The sequence below is a fragment of the Dreissena polymorpha genome, chromosome 7 (assembly GCF_020536995.1).
Source record: "Dreissena polymorpha isolate Duluth1 chromosome 7, UMN_Dpol_1.0, whole genome shotgun sequence".
In the NCBI taxonomy this organism is placed as follows: Eukaryota; Metazoa; Mollusca; class Bivalvia; order Myida; family Dreissenidae; genus Dreissena; species Dreissena polymorpha.
In genome coordinates, this window is record NC_068361.1 from 2,203,609 (window position 1) to 2,219,281 (window position 15,673).

At 33.8% G+C, this 15,673-nt stretch overlaps 1 protein-coding gene across 2 annotated transcripts; it reads left to right on the top strand.

The window, feature by feature from the left end:
* Positions 1 to 8,471: 8,471 nt before the first annotated feature.
* On the top strand, positions 8,472 to 15,290 carry LOC127839467 (palmitoyltransferase ZDHHC12-B-like). 2 transcript variants are annotated; one of them, XM_052367866.1, is made up of 5 exons: positions 8,472 to 8,858; positions 9,580 to 9,719; positions 11,198 to 11,332; positions 12,733 to 12,899; positions 14,562 to 15,290. In XM_052367866.1, exons 1-5 carry the CDS (start codon positions 8,855 to 8,857, stop codon positions 14,884 to 14,886), a joined length of 771 nt encoding a protein of 256 aa, XP_052223826.1. In that variant the 5' UTR covers positions 8,472 to 8,854; the 3' UTR covers positions 14,887 to 15,290. The 2 variants fall into 2 exon arrangements, with proteins under 2 accessions (XP_052223826.1, XP_052223825.1); XM_052367865.1 differs by having other exon boundaries at positions 8,472 to 8,851.
* Positions 15,291 to 15,673: the final 383 nt, after the last annotated feature.

Below are 15,673 nucleotides of genomic sequence, written 5' to 3' on the forward strand. Positions count from 1 at the left end.
AGTTGCTTTGTGATACGGGGCCCTAGTCCCGATTTTTAAGAAATGGTTTAGCCTGCTTACAGAATAACTGTCTAAATTCGCTTTATATTTTATTTAATCTTACTATTCTTTTTAAGTTAATCAGGTTGTATAAAATAATAAATATTGTTTCATGTAATTTTCTCACAAGATTTGTAACTATTATTTGATTTCCTCCTGTTATTGCAATTTGAAAAAAAGAGCCTGGGCTAATCATATGAAATCTGACTTAAGAATATTCAACAAAATTGGGCCAGATGTTTGTTATTGTCTTCAAAAAGTCCACTATTCGATACACTTATTTAGGTCCCTAAAACAATGGTTAATTGTGTATGAAATATTACGTTCGACAAAATCCCTTTGTTCTAGTTAATTTTGCCAATTTGTATTGCTTTTTGGATGGGTTTTCGGTAGAGATGCCGAGTCAGATCAAATAGTCACGAATACGCACGTTATTTTATGAGCAAAGTAAGAACAAAGTAATGATCTATTTTATTATATACAAAATCGAGGCAATTAAAACTGTGTTATGACATATCAAAGTAAAATCTGCTCATGCTTGCGATCTTATGCATTTGAGCTTTACCAATTTTTGCCTAGTGGACTCTCCCATCCTTCTAAATTAGATCAATTTATTTCCAAAATTAGAGATAGAATTGAGTATCTGTATTTCCATATTTAGAATATTTTTTACATAAATCCTTTTAAGCAAACAGCGCAGACTCTGATGAGACGCCGCATCATGCGACGTCTCATCTGAGTCTACGCTGTTTGCCAAAGCCTTTTTTTCTAAAGGCTAGGCATAAATTGGTTAATTTTAAATGCATAGTTTAAATATTTATAAATGGTAATATATAATTGTATACTTACTACTAACATGCAAAACTGTTATAGGCAATACAGTGTTAAATTGCCCAGGCCCTGGACAAACAATTTGAGCGGTGAATCGGTTCGTGTCGAGCATATCAAACGCTATGACAGTAACGGTCCTAGTGTTCTTTATATATCTATTGAGAAGTTAAAGGGGCCTTTTCACAGATTTTGGCATTTTTTAACTTATTCATTGAAAGCTTTATATCGATAAATGTAAACATTGGATCGTAAAAGCTCCAGTAAAAAATCAAGAATAAAATTAAAAAAAGGAAAAGAACATTGCCCGGACCAGGTTTCGAACCAGTGACCCCTGGAGTCATGCCAGAGTCCTAAAGTAAAAACGCTTTAGCCTACTGAGCTATTTCGCCAAGTACACATAATGGACGTATTTTATACTTTATATAAGCAATCTTCGTAGTTTCACAAAATTTAACGACAAAAACAGAACTCTCCAAATTATTCAATCGTTCCGCGTTGCAACGCTTTATAACTTTTAGGTTTTAAAATCGTCAAAAGATGCATATAATGGCTATATTAGACCATGGTAAATGTTCAGTATTACTGTTTCCTCACAAATATCATAACTAAAACGAAAATTTGCGAATCTGAAACAACTTTTTTCAATTTTGTCAATTTACCAAAGCGTGAAAAGATGGTAGTTAAAGTTAAATGTATTCTCTTTAATTGCTTTTAAATTTGAATCGTGATGTTATGATGTTTACTTTTTTTATAATTAATTATTCTTGTCGAAATGTGTACGTTTAGGCTCCTATAAACCGGTATAAACCACAAATGCTTTAGATTGACCGTTCCAAGACGCAATCTCCCAGCAGAGTTGTCGTTGCATGCTCGCATATATATATGAATGTTACATAACCTTCATGCGAGAAAATTATTCAAAAACGTTGACCTGAGTTTTGTCCGATTGTGTGGGTCGTGTTGGTGTGTTTTGGTATAATGTTTGTCTCGTGATACGTTATTTGGCAATTGGTTCCGCACCATAAGTAAAGGACCACAGTGTATTATACGGTTTCTCTCCTGCTGGTGCAGCTGATTGTTCACGTCGTGTATATTTCATCTTTATCCAACAACAACCTACAATACTATAAATCATATTATTCAACGTAAGTGTATCGTGTAAACGGCCTTAAAATATGTAAAAAATATATATACAAAAATACCATGGTTTCCCAATTTGAGCGCAGTATGATTTTGTTTTCATCAACCGTCAGTTTTAGGTATGCACACAAATTGAAATATGTATGTAGCATTATAAAAATACATAACGAATATATGTATGCTAAAAGTAACTATCCTATACATGCATCTCAAGTTAAAGGATAACATGTATTTAGTTTTTTGTAACAGCCCCTCCAGATGAGTTTGAATGACCCATTGATAACTCGGAAATCAACATTCATAAATACCGCGTTTCCTGCGAATGAATGAAGTCTGTCTCGAGCTGATAAGACGTCGTTTGTTTAAAGCAGTTCAAAGGTGGGGCAGAGAGTTTACCGCTGGGAAATGCCATTCAAATGACTTGCCTTGCTCCTCTGATGGGCCCTGTTTAAAGGTCATTTTTCAACCTGTTCACCATATATTCACGTTCTGCTTTTATTGAATATATGTTTAAGCAGGCCGTTATACCTCGCTGATCAACGCTTACCCAGCAACTCAAGCCTGTTCAAGTAATGTTTATGTCTTTCGGCAAAAGAAAAGTACGTTTCATCTTAAATTATTGTAAGAAATGTTCTTTTTGTGGCCCTATTGGTACTAATTGTACAGTTTCTTTCATAAGCGCCATGAAGTATATAATTTATTAAAACCAGCAGTTTACGTCGCCGCGGGAAACCGTCTGGGAATACACATGATTTTCGCCATCTGTTCATTGGTTTAAAACGCTTTAAAAATGTTTAAAGGGGCATATTCCCAAATTTTCTCGTGTATTGAAGTTTGTCATTAAATTTATATATTTATAAATGTAAACCATGTGTCTAAAAGGCTCCAGTAAAAATACAAAAATAAAATTTTGAAAATGAAAAAAATAACCATCAACTGGGTTCGAAACACTGACCCCTGGAGTTTACCACTTAGACCACTCGGCCAATCGTGATCATACAAAGAGTGATGTATTTAATACTTTATAAAAACAATCCTCGTAGTTTCAGAAAATATAACGACAACACCAGAACTCTCCAAATTATTCAATCGTTTGGCGTTGCAACGCTTTATAATTTTCAGGTTTTTAAATCGTCAAAAGATGCATGTGATGGATGTTTGAGAGCATGGTAAATGTTCAGTATTCCTGTTTCCTCACAAATATCATAACTAATGCGAAAATTTGCGAATCTGAAACAATTTTTTTTTAGTTTTGTCAATTTACCAAAACGTGAAAAGGCCCCTTTAAAATCCATTCCGATTTTGTATTGAGACACGCATTTTCTGACTGTATTATTAGCATCGCAATAGGTCATATTTTATTCACAATGTACAAAGTTTCATCGCTTTACACATGGCATTGCCTATCATGATACATTTGTTCAAATTCTATGATTTTTCTTCTAAACGCATATTGAAAAATCGTAAGGTTAAATAAAAAAATCAACTTTATAATATTGTTTTTAATACATGAATACATCAATACTCGATCACATCTCAAAACGTTTTAGTTTTAATTTTCAGCTAAATGTTTTCCAATCCATTTGATCCGTGTTCAAATTCTGGAATACTAAGAGAACAAAAGCAGAGCTCTGTTAGTCATCCTTTTGGTAATTCGATTTCCCCTTTCTCTTCCATGTCTTAAAATTACTTTCATTTGATCGAATTTTAATTGCTTATAAAACACAGTACGTTTTGTTATTTCAAACAGTCACAATTACCGTTTGAGACGTGGTTGCGACCGCGAGGACCAATGGCGATCTGTTTGCATTGGTTTAGAATCAAACAGAATAATATGAGCATTTTACTCCAACGCTATACTTTTTATTCTCGATCGTCTATGTATATAATTGAATTAAATAGAATAATAGCTGAATGACATGTAACATAAATAATTCACTGTCATTGGTGGCTTTACATTTCATTAAAATAAAATAAAAAAGGAATAAAAAACGTCCACTGCATGCATGCAAAATCAACTGGTCATAGTCAATGTACAGGCGACCATGCTCAGCCTAAATTCTTTCGAACCTATTTAGATGTTCGCTTATGGTACGTGTGCTAACCTTTAATTGATATTGTGACATATGTGATGAATCATAACCGATGTTAATGATGAACATCCATGAGTGTTCCAATACATGAGAATGTTATATGATCATAGTGGTTGTCCACATATAAATTAAATGTTATAGTGTTAGTCCATATATGAGTTATAAACCATATGATTTTGTGTGTCCACAAATTACTTTATACCATAACGGATGTTCACATACAAATAACGCATCATAATGGGTGTTCACATATGAATCATTTTACATAGTATTTGTCTACATAATAATAATAATATATCATAGTGGGTGTCCACATTTAATATAGTGGATGTCAACATATAAATTATATATCATAGTAGATTCCCGCATATGCATAAAATATCATATAGTGTGTGTAAATAAAGATGAAATATTATAGAGCATGCCCACATATGAACCATATACTATTGTGTCCGCAAATGAATAATGTGGTCGTCAACATATAAATGATCAACAACAGTGGGAGTTTAAAAAAATAATAACATACCACAATGTGTGTTCGCACATGGGCAATATATCGGAGTGGCTGTTTAGATAGGATTATAAACCGCTACACGACTGGGCGGTCATAAAGGAGCTTCGGTCTGGGGGAAAAACTGGGTTTTATTCGTGTGTTTAAAGTATCGTCCCAGATTAGCCTGTGCAGTCCGCCTTTAAGGAGGTCTCGCTTAAACAAAATCCAGTGTAGGCGGAAAGTGTCGTCCCTGATAAGCATATGTGGACTGCACATGCTAATATGGGAGGCCACTTTACGTTAATGAATTAAGCCCAGTTTTCCAATAAGATAATGTTCGTTAATGAAGGATTATCAACCAGCTTTTCAGCTATTGACTCACAAGCAGGGAACGCTGTTTCAAGCCTCTCCAAAATAACGGCATGCTATAGAATCGGTTATTCACTGAAATTGGAAATTCGCTCCAACATATTGTTGTCGAGGCCGTTTGCGGTTCGATAACTCTTTCATAATAGTTAAGTGTACGTGCATGTGTACGTCCATCCGATCTTGTTCATACTGTGACATCATAACTTATTATACAATTTGAAAATAACTAAACAAAAAATGTTCACCACTTTGTATATGAGCTGGGTTTTTTTCACACGGCAATTCTGCTGAAATGTTAGAATTTTTGTAGACAGAATTTATGCAATGCGGACACTGTGTCTTTAATGTAATACAACCGATATAATAAGTGTCTGGAGGAATCTTAAGTAGCGTTTCATCCTCTCAACAATAAACATCCGGATACAATATGATGGCCCTTATATGTCAGAAGGAATTGTGTCAATGGGCCTGAGACATGCGTCAGATGATGAGTATTTGAAACTATGTGCTCAAGAAAGTTTACATCACCCATTCCAAGCATCCCCCTAACATACCGCATCCCCCGCTAAACAATAAATGAATAAATAAACCAATCAATCAATCAAAAATTTATTCATTCGATGAATGAATTTTATGAATAAATAAATTATTTATTTATTCATGTATTAATTCATTTTTTAGTTATGTAATATTAATAATAAATTAATTAAATATTAATAAATATATTAATTAATTAAATAATTATTTTATTTTTTATATATTTATTTATTAATATAAATATAATATAGATATTAAAATAATATAAATATTATATAGATATAAAAATAAACAAATAAATAAATAAATGAATAAATTAAATTCGACTGCAAATTAAGTATAAAAAAAACTTGCAACAACAATAGACGTCCGATAATGAGTTCACAAATCTGTTATTGTTAACAACAGCTGGAATAATTCTGGTATATTTCTACATCTAGTATAATTGATATGTTATTAAATTAGTATTGTCCCTTTTGTATGATCCATCATGGGCCAGATGTCAGTTGTCCCATGCCTTATGGTTTAAACCCACTATGCATTGATCGTGCCAAAGCGCTTAACGCGTTTATGGTGTTGGTAACTGTTGTCGTAAGAATGTTTTTTTTGTGCAATTTGTCACTAGCCTAAAATGAAGAACGTGTCGAGATTTCATAACAGGTGATATCTCTTGGCATTCAATATTGCATCATCACGATAAACCCTTAATAAAGGTTACTTTATAATGAAAACATACCTTATATAACTGGGTAACACAGCACAAAGGAATGAAATACAGCACAGTGAGCAACAAACACTCCTCAAAACAGTGAACACAACTGCATGGATTCACTTTACCTTGAAACTGTAATACACAAGTTTGGCACTTCAAACCGGCTTTATGGAGCGCCAAACCTCACACATAGCCTATGTTTATTCACAAAAAATTATCGTGTGAATGAAAATTAACCTCATAGCCTCACTATTGCAAAAAGTAAGAAATAAAGGTGATACATTTTATTTAAATCACCATTTGACTGCTCAATTATTTTATTCATTTGTGAGTGTTTGATGTGTATTTGTGATTCTTGTTTAGTTCATTTGTTTTGTGTCGATCTGTTTGACAATTGCTTACTTGCCATTAACTCTTTCAGTGCGGGAACCGAATTTTAAAGGCCTTTGCAAACAGTTTGGATCCAGATGAGACGCCACAGAACGTGGCGTCTCATCTGGATCCAAACTGTTTGCTTTTCTGATAGTATTCTTTGAAAAAAAATCGAAGAAAATGCTAATTTTAGAAATTCAACAGACGACATTTTAGCAGACGACAAAGTTCCCAGCATGCAAAGGGTTAAGAAAGGACCGCATGTTATACAATTTTTATCGCCTATTGGTGCAGCTGAAGTTTCATTTTGCGAATATGAGTAGTTGCTAGTGCATGACCATCAGTAAATATGCACGCAGTGGCTTCTCTTGGTGTGGTAAGTAGATGTCTTATTTAACAATCTTTTATTTGAATTGTTTGTACATTCTCACGTGAAACTCAATGAATTTGTATTGCCAAAGAAGTAAAATAGCATGGTCAAATTTCTCATTAACAACAACAACAAAAAAGATCCGAAACGGAATAGAAGAACATTGTTACCAGTTCTGAAATGTATAGGCGGATTGTAGCACAATTCCCCACCCCCTAATTATGTTTCTGGATAATACATATTCCTTTAATACCTTTATTCCGCAGACAACTGCTAATAATGTTATTGCAATGTCGAAATCCTTATTAAATGCCACGTGGTACACTATTTTTGGTTTTAAGAATTATTTTCACATATTTTGGAGCAAAAAATCTATCATCATAATCGCAGAATGAAAAATAAAGAAAAGCGAGAATCAATGTTAGTACGTTATACGCTTCACTATCTGATCATTCAAAGATCTATCAATAAACCATTAATAAAGAAAATGATTGTTACACACTCCAAAATGGCCTACACAAACTAGAAAAATGGGAAGATAACTGGTCCATGGAATTTAATCCTGATAAGTGTGAAGTAATAAGAATAACGAAAAAGAAAAAGATAATTAGTTTCCCTTATAAACTTCATAATATAGAACTTAAAACAACAGAAAAAGCAAAATATCTCGGACTAACTATAAGCAATGATCTCAACTGGAAAACGCATATAAAAAACATAACATCTAAAGCTACTAACACATTAAAATTTATCAAGAGAAATGTCAAAATAAATAACAAACAAATAAAAGAAACAGCATACAAAACATATGTCAGACCGCAACTGAAATATTGTTCCTCAATTTGGCATCCATGGTAGAAAAATCTGACATATCAAATAGAAAAAGTGCAAAGATCAGCAGCCCGTTATGTGTTAAATGACTACCATTACACCAGTAGCGTTTCACATATGATAAAGACACTAAACTGGCAAACTCTAGAACAGAGAAGAATAAACTCATCCTTGACACTACTTTATATAATTGAACATCATCTAATCTATGTAGACCACCAACATCTTACAACAACAAAACATTTACAACTTCTTGGTACCCTTCTCTAGAACAACTTATCATCAAAATTCTTTTTTCCTAAGGACAATCAGGTATTGGAATGACCTGCCATACAACGTTAAGATCAGCACCAGCCTCAGTCAGTTTACTGCAGGCCTGGCCGGTGTCCCGAAATAAATATAAGTTTCTTGTTTTTATACTTTAATCAGTAGTCAATGTAATAACTTTAAACTGTTCGTCACCATTTTATTTTGTATGTCAATTAACATCACCTCCATGTACATACTGTATATATATTTTTAACACGTGACTTTTAACATTCTCTGTCCTCCGACAGACGCCTTCCTGTCATAGTCGGTAATTGACTGTAGGAAGCATCAAGTAGAAGTAGAAGATAAACATCGTTGGATCAAAGGGCAAATTGAAGGAACCAGCATATCGACTTCGGTTGTAGGATTTACTGGTTTCTAACCTGACGGGAAATATCACAGCGTCTGTATGAGAAGGACTTAAACTGTAAAACAACAACCAAAATAAATTGACATAATTGGTTTTGTCTTTCTAAATCTTGTGTTATCTCTATACATATAAAATCAGTATAGTCAAATAAAAATAAATATTGGTGATGGGGGATGCTGTCATGAACTATATCATACTAAAATCAGTAACAGTTGTTTATCGCGTAGACGCTTATGGAGTATAAAGACATTTTTTAAGACCAGTTAAAACTCAACTTCTCAAGGGAATAGTTGCAAGCGTTAATTTGGTTTTACAATGATTGTTAGAATTATACACACAGGAATATGCATGGGAATTATGAGCGTTCTTTTATGGAAAGACACAGGTAATGGGTAATTATTCTTGTTTTGTGTTGTTTTTGTGAAAGCTGGGCTGGTGACAGCTGCTGTTACGTTCCGCATCACAACTAAGCCTCTAAATATAGTAAACCAGTGAGATACATGAACAAGAAGCACAACAAAATCTGCAGATGAAGTGTTTGATTCATTATTGAATATATTATTATTTTATAACAGCCCAATCTTTAAAGGACCTTCAACCACAAAAAAAGAAAAGTTCTAAAATACCGTATTTTTTTAACAATTATTAGTTGATATTGATTAAAATATCATGACTGGTATATTACATTACTTGAAAAAGTTGTAAAGTTTTCATATTATTAGTATGTTCGGTAATAAATTTTACTGGTGTAGCAGGGTTCGGTGTAAGGAGAACTTATACTGCCTTGCTATATGAGCTAGCTTTTATAGCGACGCAGTAGAGTGTCTGCCTGATTTGGAACCGGGAGGTCCCGGGTTCGAACCCCAGTATGGTCGGGGATTTTTCTAGCTGGGTAACACTGGGTACAGGTACATGTACCAGGTAACTACCAGCTAACTATAAATAACGCCAGTAGATTGATCATCATCGTCACATGGTAAACCCTGCGGAAAGCAAATTGTGCATGCATAGTGAATTGTATATATTTTATATATAAAATGATCAATCTACATGCATTTAACCCCCTTTTCACAGAGCGTAGCTAATTAATATTATGAAGTATGTTGTTTTCAGTTCTTCACCATGCCTTAATTGACCTGCAGGACCCAATCTATGGAGTCCTGTTTTGCTGCCTACTGGCTGTGTCTCTTGTACTTTACTTCGTAACTTGCTTCACTGACCCCGGATATGTACCTAAACAAAAGTTGAAAACAGTAAGTACGGACAAAATATATCAGACATACTGCCCCCCCACTGTTTTTAAAATTATTTTTAGATCATATATATACAAATTCAGCGCATAATATACATGTACATGTATCATGGTAATAACATTTCTGTAAGGAATGTAAGCAAATATTTTTTATGCGTCTATTTTTAAAGTTATTGGCAGGTTTACTAAGAATTATTATTCTAAAACCTGATGAAGTGTCACTCACATTCCGCATTTTCCTTCTATAACATTCTAGACTATTCTATCAATTTCATAATCGCTAGATAAATGGCGTTTAGTGTTTTAAGAGGTTTTGGAGAAATAAACAGTACACATTTTGAGAAAACATTCTAGAAAATGGGAGAAAATGCATGGTACATTGATCCCATGGAGCACAGAAAAAAAAAATATGTCTAAATTAAATAGGTTTTAGCATCACATTTTTGTTGTTGACATACATGCTATTAAGACTGTTCAATAGTAATATTGCATTGAAATTTGGCTTGGTTTGAAGAGGTTGATTAAGTTTTTAAAGTTGTCTGAATATCAGTCAAACTGTGGGATGATCCCCCTTGTCAGTGTATGGGTTTATTGTGTGGAAACAAATGTTTATTAAAGGGGATATAACGCACTGAAAACTCATGAAAGGGATCTTTTCAGTTTTCACAGATTTTGCATGTATTGAAGTTTGTCATTAAATGCTTTATATTGATAAATGTAAACATTGGATCTAAAATGCTCATGTTAAAACCAAGAATAAAATTAAAGAAAGAAAAAAAGTAACCTTCAACTGGGCTCGAACTACTGATCCCCGAAGTTAAACTCTATCTATTCTAAGACCACTCGGCCATCCGTGCTCATACAATGTGTCATCTGTTTTATACCTTATATGGGCAATCATCTTAGTATCCCAAAATATAAAGACCACAACAGAACTCTCAAAATTTTACAATGGTTTTGCGTTGCAACGCTTTATAATTTTCAGGGTTTTAAATCACAAATATCATGACTATAAAAGGAAAATGTGCAAATCTGAAACATTTTTATGCCCCCCTTCGAAGAAGAGGGGGTATATTGTTTTGCACATGTCGGTCTGTTGGTCGGTCCGTGCACTAGATGGTTTCCGGATGATAACTCAAGAACGCTTAGGCCTAGTTTTTAAAGTTTGTCAATATACCAAACCGTGAAAAGGCCCCTTTAAAGAGGAATGTGCAAATAAGCTTATGCTAATACTGTAGGGATTCTGTTGAGATCATTAGTGCCTGTGAAGTGACACAGAAATTTTTAATAGTTCGATGACGATTTATAAAAATAATATTTCAAATAAAAGAACTGCCTGAAAATTGTTTTGACCAACCTGAAATATACCCATGTCTGCCCAATAGTGATGCTGCATATGAAGTGTGAAGATCATTTGTTTCTAAGATCAATTGATGAACAAACGGTTTGGTTTTAGCTACATGTAGTTGCTTCTTTCAGACAGGTGGACAGGACCATTGCTTGGAGATGGAGAGTGATATGTCAGAGGTAGAGACATGCCTGACACAAGATGCTCAACCCCTGGATAAGCGTCACAGATACAAATACAGATTTTGTGATTACTGTGAAATACAGGTGAACATTGGTTGTCATTATGTCTTTACAGTGTTGGTATTTGCAGCTACCTCTAGCAGAATGCGTTCATTTTGTCAAATCAGCATAAAACCTATATCAATCATTAATATTTATCAACTATTTTGGAGGATATTGATTTTTGAAAGAAAAACTCTAGGTCATTGTATCAAATAATTTTTTTTTTAAGTTAACACTGGCAGTCTCATTTTAAATGCAGGATTTTGGATACAATCTTAAAAATATTTTATATGTCCCCCACCACTATAGTGGGGGACATATTGTTTTTGCCCTGTCTGTTGGTTTGTTGCTTTGTTTGTGTGTTTGTTTGTTTGCGTCAAACTTTAACATTTGTCATAACTTTTGCAATATTGAAGATAGCAACTTCATATTTGGCATGGATGTGTATCTCATGGAGCTGCACATTTTGAGTGGTGAAAGGTCAAGGTCATCCTTCAAGGTCAAAGGTCAAATATATGGGTCAAAATTGCTTATTTAATGTACACTTTTGCAATATTGAAGATAGCAACTTGATATTTAGCATGCATGTGTATCTCATGGAACTGCGCATTTTGAGTGGTGAAAGGTCAAGGTATTCCTTCAAGGTTAAAGGTCAAATATATGGGGACATAGTGTTTCACAAACACATCTTGTTTTTTTATATTTATTTACTTCACTACGGCTAATTATAGGATTTATCATTTAATGTTAAGACGGCAATTTCAGTCTTTTTTTTACTATCTCAAGGAGTTAATAATGTTGAAATAGCCATAATTTGTTATACCCCACCCCTAATGAATAAGGCATACAAAATCACCTATGTCTGTCCCATCAATGTGTGCTTTTATGTGAAACATACCCTAACTATACATATGTTAACTTGTTTCTTTGATTTAAGGAATGGCTCCATTGCTTCTATGTTATGAGATTTATTTATACTCTAAATATATGTTATTCGCTGTAAAAAGTGATACTAGTATTTTATTTTTTTGTCTCTGATTTACTCTACTTCGTATATGACTTGTTCTATTTCATCTGTGATTTATTTTATTTTGTATATTATTTATTCCATTTCATCTATGCATTGCTTGATTAAATCTTTGATTTATTCTTTTTCATTTATGGTTTATTCTATTTCATCTATGATTAATTCAATGTCATCTATGAGTTATTCTATGTCAATTTTTATTTATATTATTTCATCTCTGATTAACTCTACTTTATCTATTACAAATTCATTTTCATCTATGGTTCATTACATCAATGATTTATTCTATTTCATCAATGATTTATTCTATTTCATCCATGATTCATTCTATTTCATCTATATTTTATTTTGTAATTGATCTATGATTTATTGTATTTCATCTATGATTTATTTTTATTTCATCCATTCCTGTCAGCCGCCGCTACGCGCCAAGCACTGTGAGGACTGTCGACTCTGTGTGCGACGCTACGATCACCATTGTCCGTGGCTGGAGGCATGCGTTGGGGAACGAAACCACAAGTACTTTTGGTGGTTCCTGCTTGTAACAGCGGTTCTCATCGTGTGGACGTTTGTGATATTGTGGTATGTATCATTACAAATTCCTGTTAAGACTACTGCTGAGTTATCAAGTGTGAGATTTCTCCTGTCAAATGATGGTCCCCTTAACTTAAATGGATCTGTCAAATAATGAAGACATGGCTCCCCAATATGGGTGGTTTGGTATTTCCCTCCCCAAAATCACCCCCTTGGTCGTGAAAGGAAGACTAAGGTTACCATGGCATAGTGAATATGGTGTCCGCCTAGGTCACAGGTTCAATCCTCAATGTGGAATTGTTCTTTAGATTTCCCCAAAACACCAAGTACTGGCTCTAACCAGGAAATGGACTTTTAAAGTGTCAATAAGCCTTGGCTATCGATGCATCAAGCTAAAAAAATATGTTCTAAAGTGAAACTACTCAAATAGACTTTTGTAGCCGCCCCTGTTAACATAGTGACTACATGATAACTTGAAACATTTCTGAAAATGCAACACTGATCTTGTGGACATTCTTGTCGTCATTATGTGACCGTGTGATGTCCGGCGTCCGTTGTGCGTGCGTGCGTGTGAGCGTCCGTCAACAATTTGTTTGTGTAGACAGTAGAGGTCACAGTTTTCATCCAGTCTTTATAAAATTTGGTCAGAATGTTTATCTTGTTGAAATCTGGGTTGGGATTGTATTTGGATCATCTGGGGTCAAAAACTAGGTCACTAGGTCAAATAATGAAAAAAACTTTTGTAGACAACAGAGGTCACAGTTTTTATCCAATCTTTATGAAATTCGGTCAGAATGTTTATCTTGATAAAATCTGGATTGGGATCGTCTTTGGGTCATCATAATAAAACCTTGTGTAGACAATAGAGTTCACAGTTTTAATCTGATCTTAATTAAATATGGTCAGAATGTTTTTCTTGTTAAAAGCTGGATTGATAGCGTCTTTGGGTCATCTAAGGTCAAAAACTAGGTCACTAGGTCAAAGTTAAAAAAAACTTGTGTAGACAGTACAGGTCACAGTTTTCATTCAAACTTTGGCCAGAATGTTAATCTTGATGACATCTGAGTTGGGATTGTATTTGGGTCATCTGGGGTCAAACACTAGGTCACTAGGTCAAATCATAGAAAAAAGTTGTCTAGACAATAGAGGTCATAGTTTTCATCTGATTTTAATGAAATATGGTCAGAATGTTTATCTTGATAATATCTGATTTTGGATCGTAAATGGGTCATCTGGGGTCAAAATAGGTCAACAGGCCAATTCTAGTAAATCTTGTGTAGATGAAAGAGTTCACAGCTTTCATCACGTCTTAATGAAATTTTGTCAGAATGTATTAATTTATGAAATCTAACTTGGGATTGTATATGGGTGTGATAGAATTTAAGTTGATGTAGCAAGGTTAGTCAGGTGAGCGATTCTGGGCCATCATGGCCCTCTTGTTTGATAATTGAGTGTAAAACCATCTGTTATCATATAGAAGGCAGAAACAACAGTCTAGCACTCGACCCTTAAAATGATTGTACAACTCTTCATTAGCAAAATCAGTAGCCAAAACAGCTTATGGTTAGAAGTGTGTGATCTCTCGTACATGAATGCAAGTGTACTTCAAATGTTCAACTTCCAAATTTTGTAATCATACAAGTGATATTAACATATATTTCATTGACAGACAGTTTAGCGTTTAGATATGTTTTAATTTTGCTTTTTCAGGGACAGTTTTGTGACCAAAAAGAGTTGGACAGAATGGTTTCATACGAACCTGGTGCTATTTTTATTAGCAATCATCCTTGTCATAAGCGGCCCCGTAGTTTTAGGGCTGCTTGCTTTCCACACATACCTGATGATCAATGGACAAACCACCTGGGAGGCTTCATCGAGGGAAAGAATCACGTATTTAAAATACCTGGAAAATGAGTTCAATCCATTTGACGAAGGTTGCTTATCAAATATTTATTATTTTATGTGTTTTCATAAAGTGAGACGCTGGGAGCAAGTATATGCTCAAAAAGCAAAGTTTACAGCTTCACAAGATTGAAACTTTTTTAATTTAAAAGGGCCACAAGATTTTGAAGACTCATATTTATGGGTTTACAGTATATTTTTTGAATTGCTTACATTTTAATGCTTGGCGTTAAGAGTCAGAATAAATAACTGTATTTGAATAATCTGTTTATTTATTCAACAAATTGTATTGTAACAGTGTATTATCACATAATACAAATAGTTTTATTACTGTCCTTCATTGGTTTTAGAGCTGCTTAATAATAATTATGTTAAATGCTTTAGTGTTTTTGCTTATAAAATCCTAATTAAGTAAATTTGCAGCATTCACAAAGTTGTTCACATGTCATTGAAAGCTATTAATGAAATGTTCACATGACAATAGAAATAGATTTCCACTTGTAACAAACGGAGGAATAAAACGATTATTTTTCTTGTTTTTATTTTTGTCTTATTACAGAACATATAAAATATAATGAATAGCACAAATTATCAGACATACATACATATAAATACATTTTCGGACATTAATTAACATTTTTTAACTAATACGCGATGTCTCTCTGAACACCGGCGTTCGCGCAGACGACAAAGGTGTAATTATCGGCTTTTGACGAGCCACGACAAAGGTGTAAAATTACGCTCAGTATTTTGCACTTTTGACTTCGGATTAAAGATTGTTACTAAGGTGCGAATTATAGTGTTGGGACCGACTGAATAACTTCGAATTAACGATTTCTTCGGTTTAACGAAGTTCGGATTAACAATGAAATTTTACATTAAACAAAGAAGAACCAATATCGGGACCCGAAAAATACTTC

Bases quoted from the DNA above. Each gene is read 5' to 3' on its own strand.
- LOC127839467 (XM_052367865.1), top strand. From the start codon at position 8,782: ATGATTGTTAGAATTATACACACAGGAATATGCATGGGAATTATGAGC. The intron at 11,333-12,732 runs GTGAACATTGGT...CATTCCTGTCAG, and splicing joins GTGATTACTGTGAAATACAG to CCGCCGCTACGCGCCAAGCA. The intron at 12,900-14,561 runs GTATGTATCATT...TTGCTTTTTCAG, and splicing joins TGGACGTTTGTGATATTGTG to GGACAGTTTTGTGACCAAAA.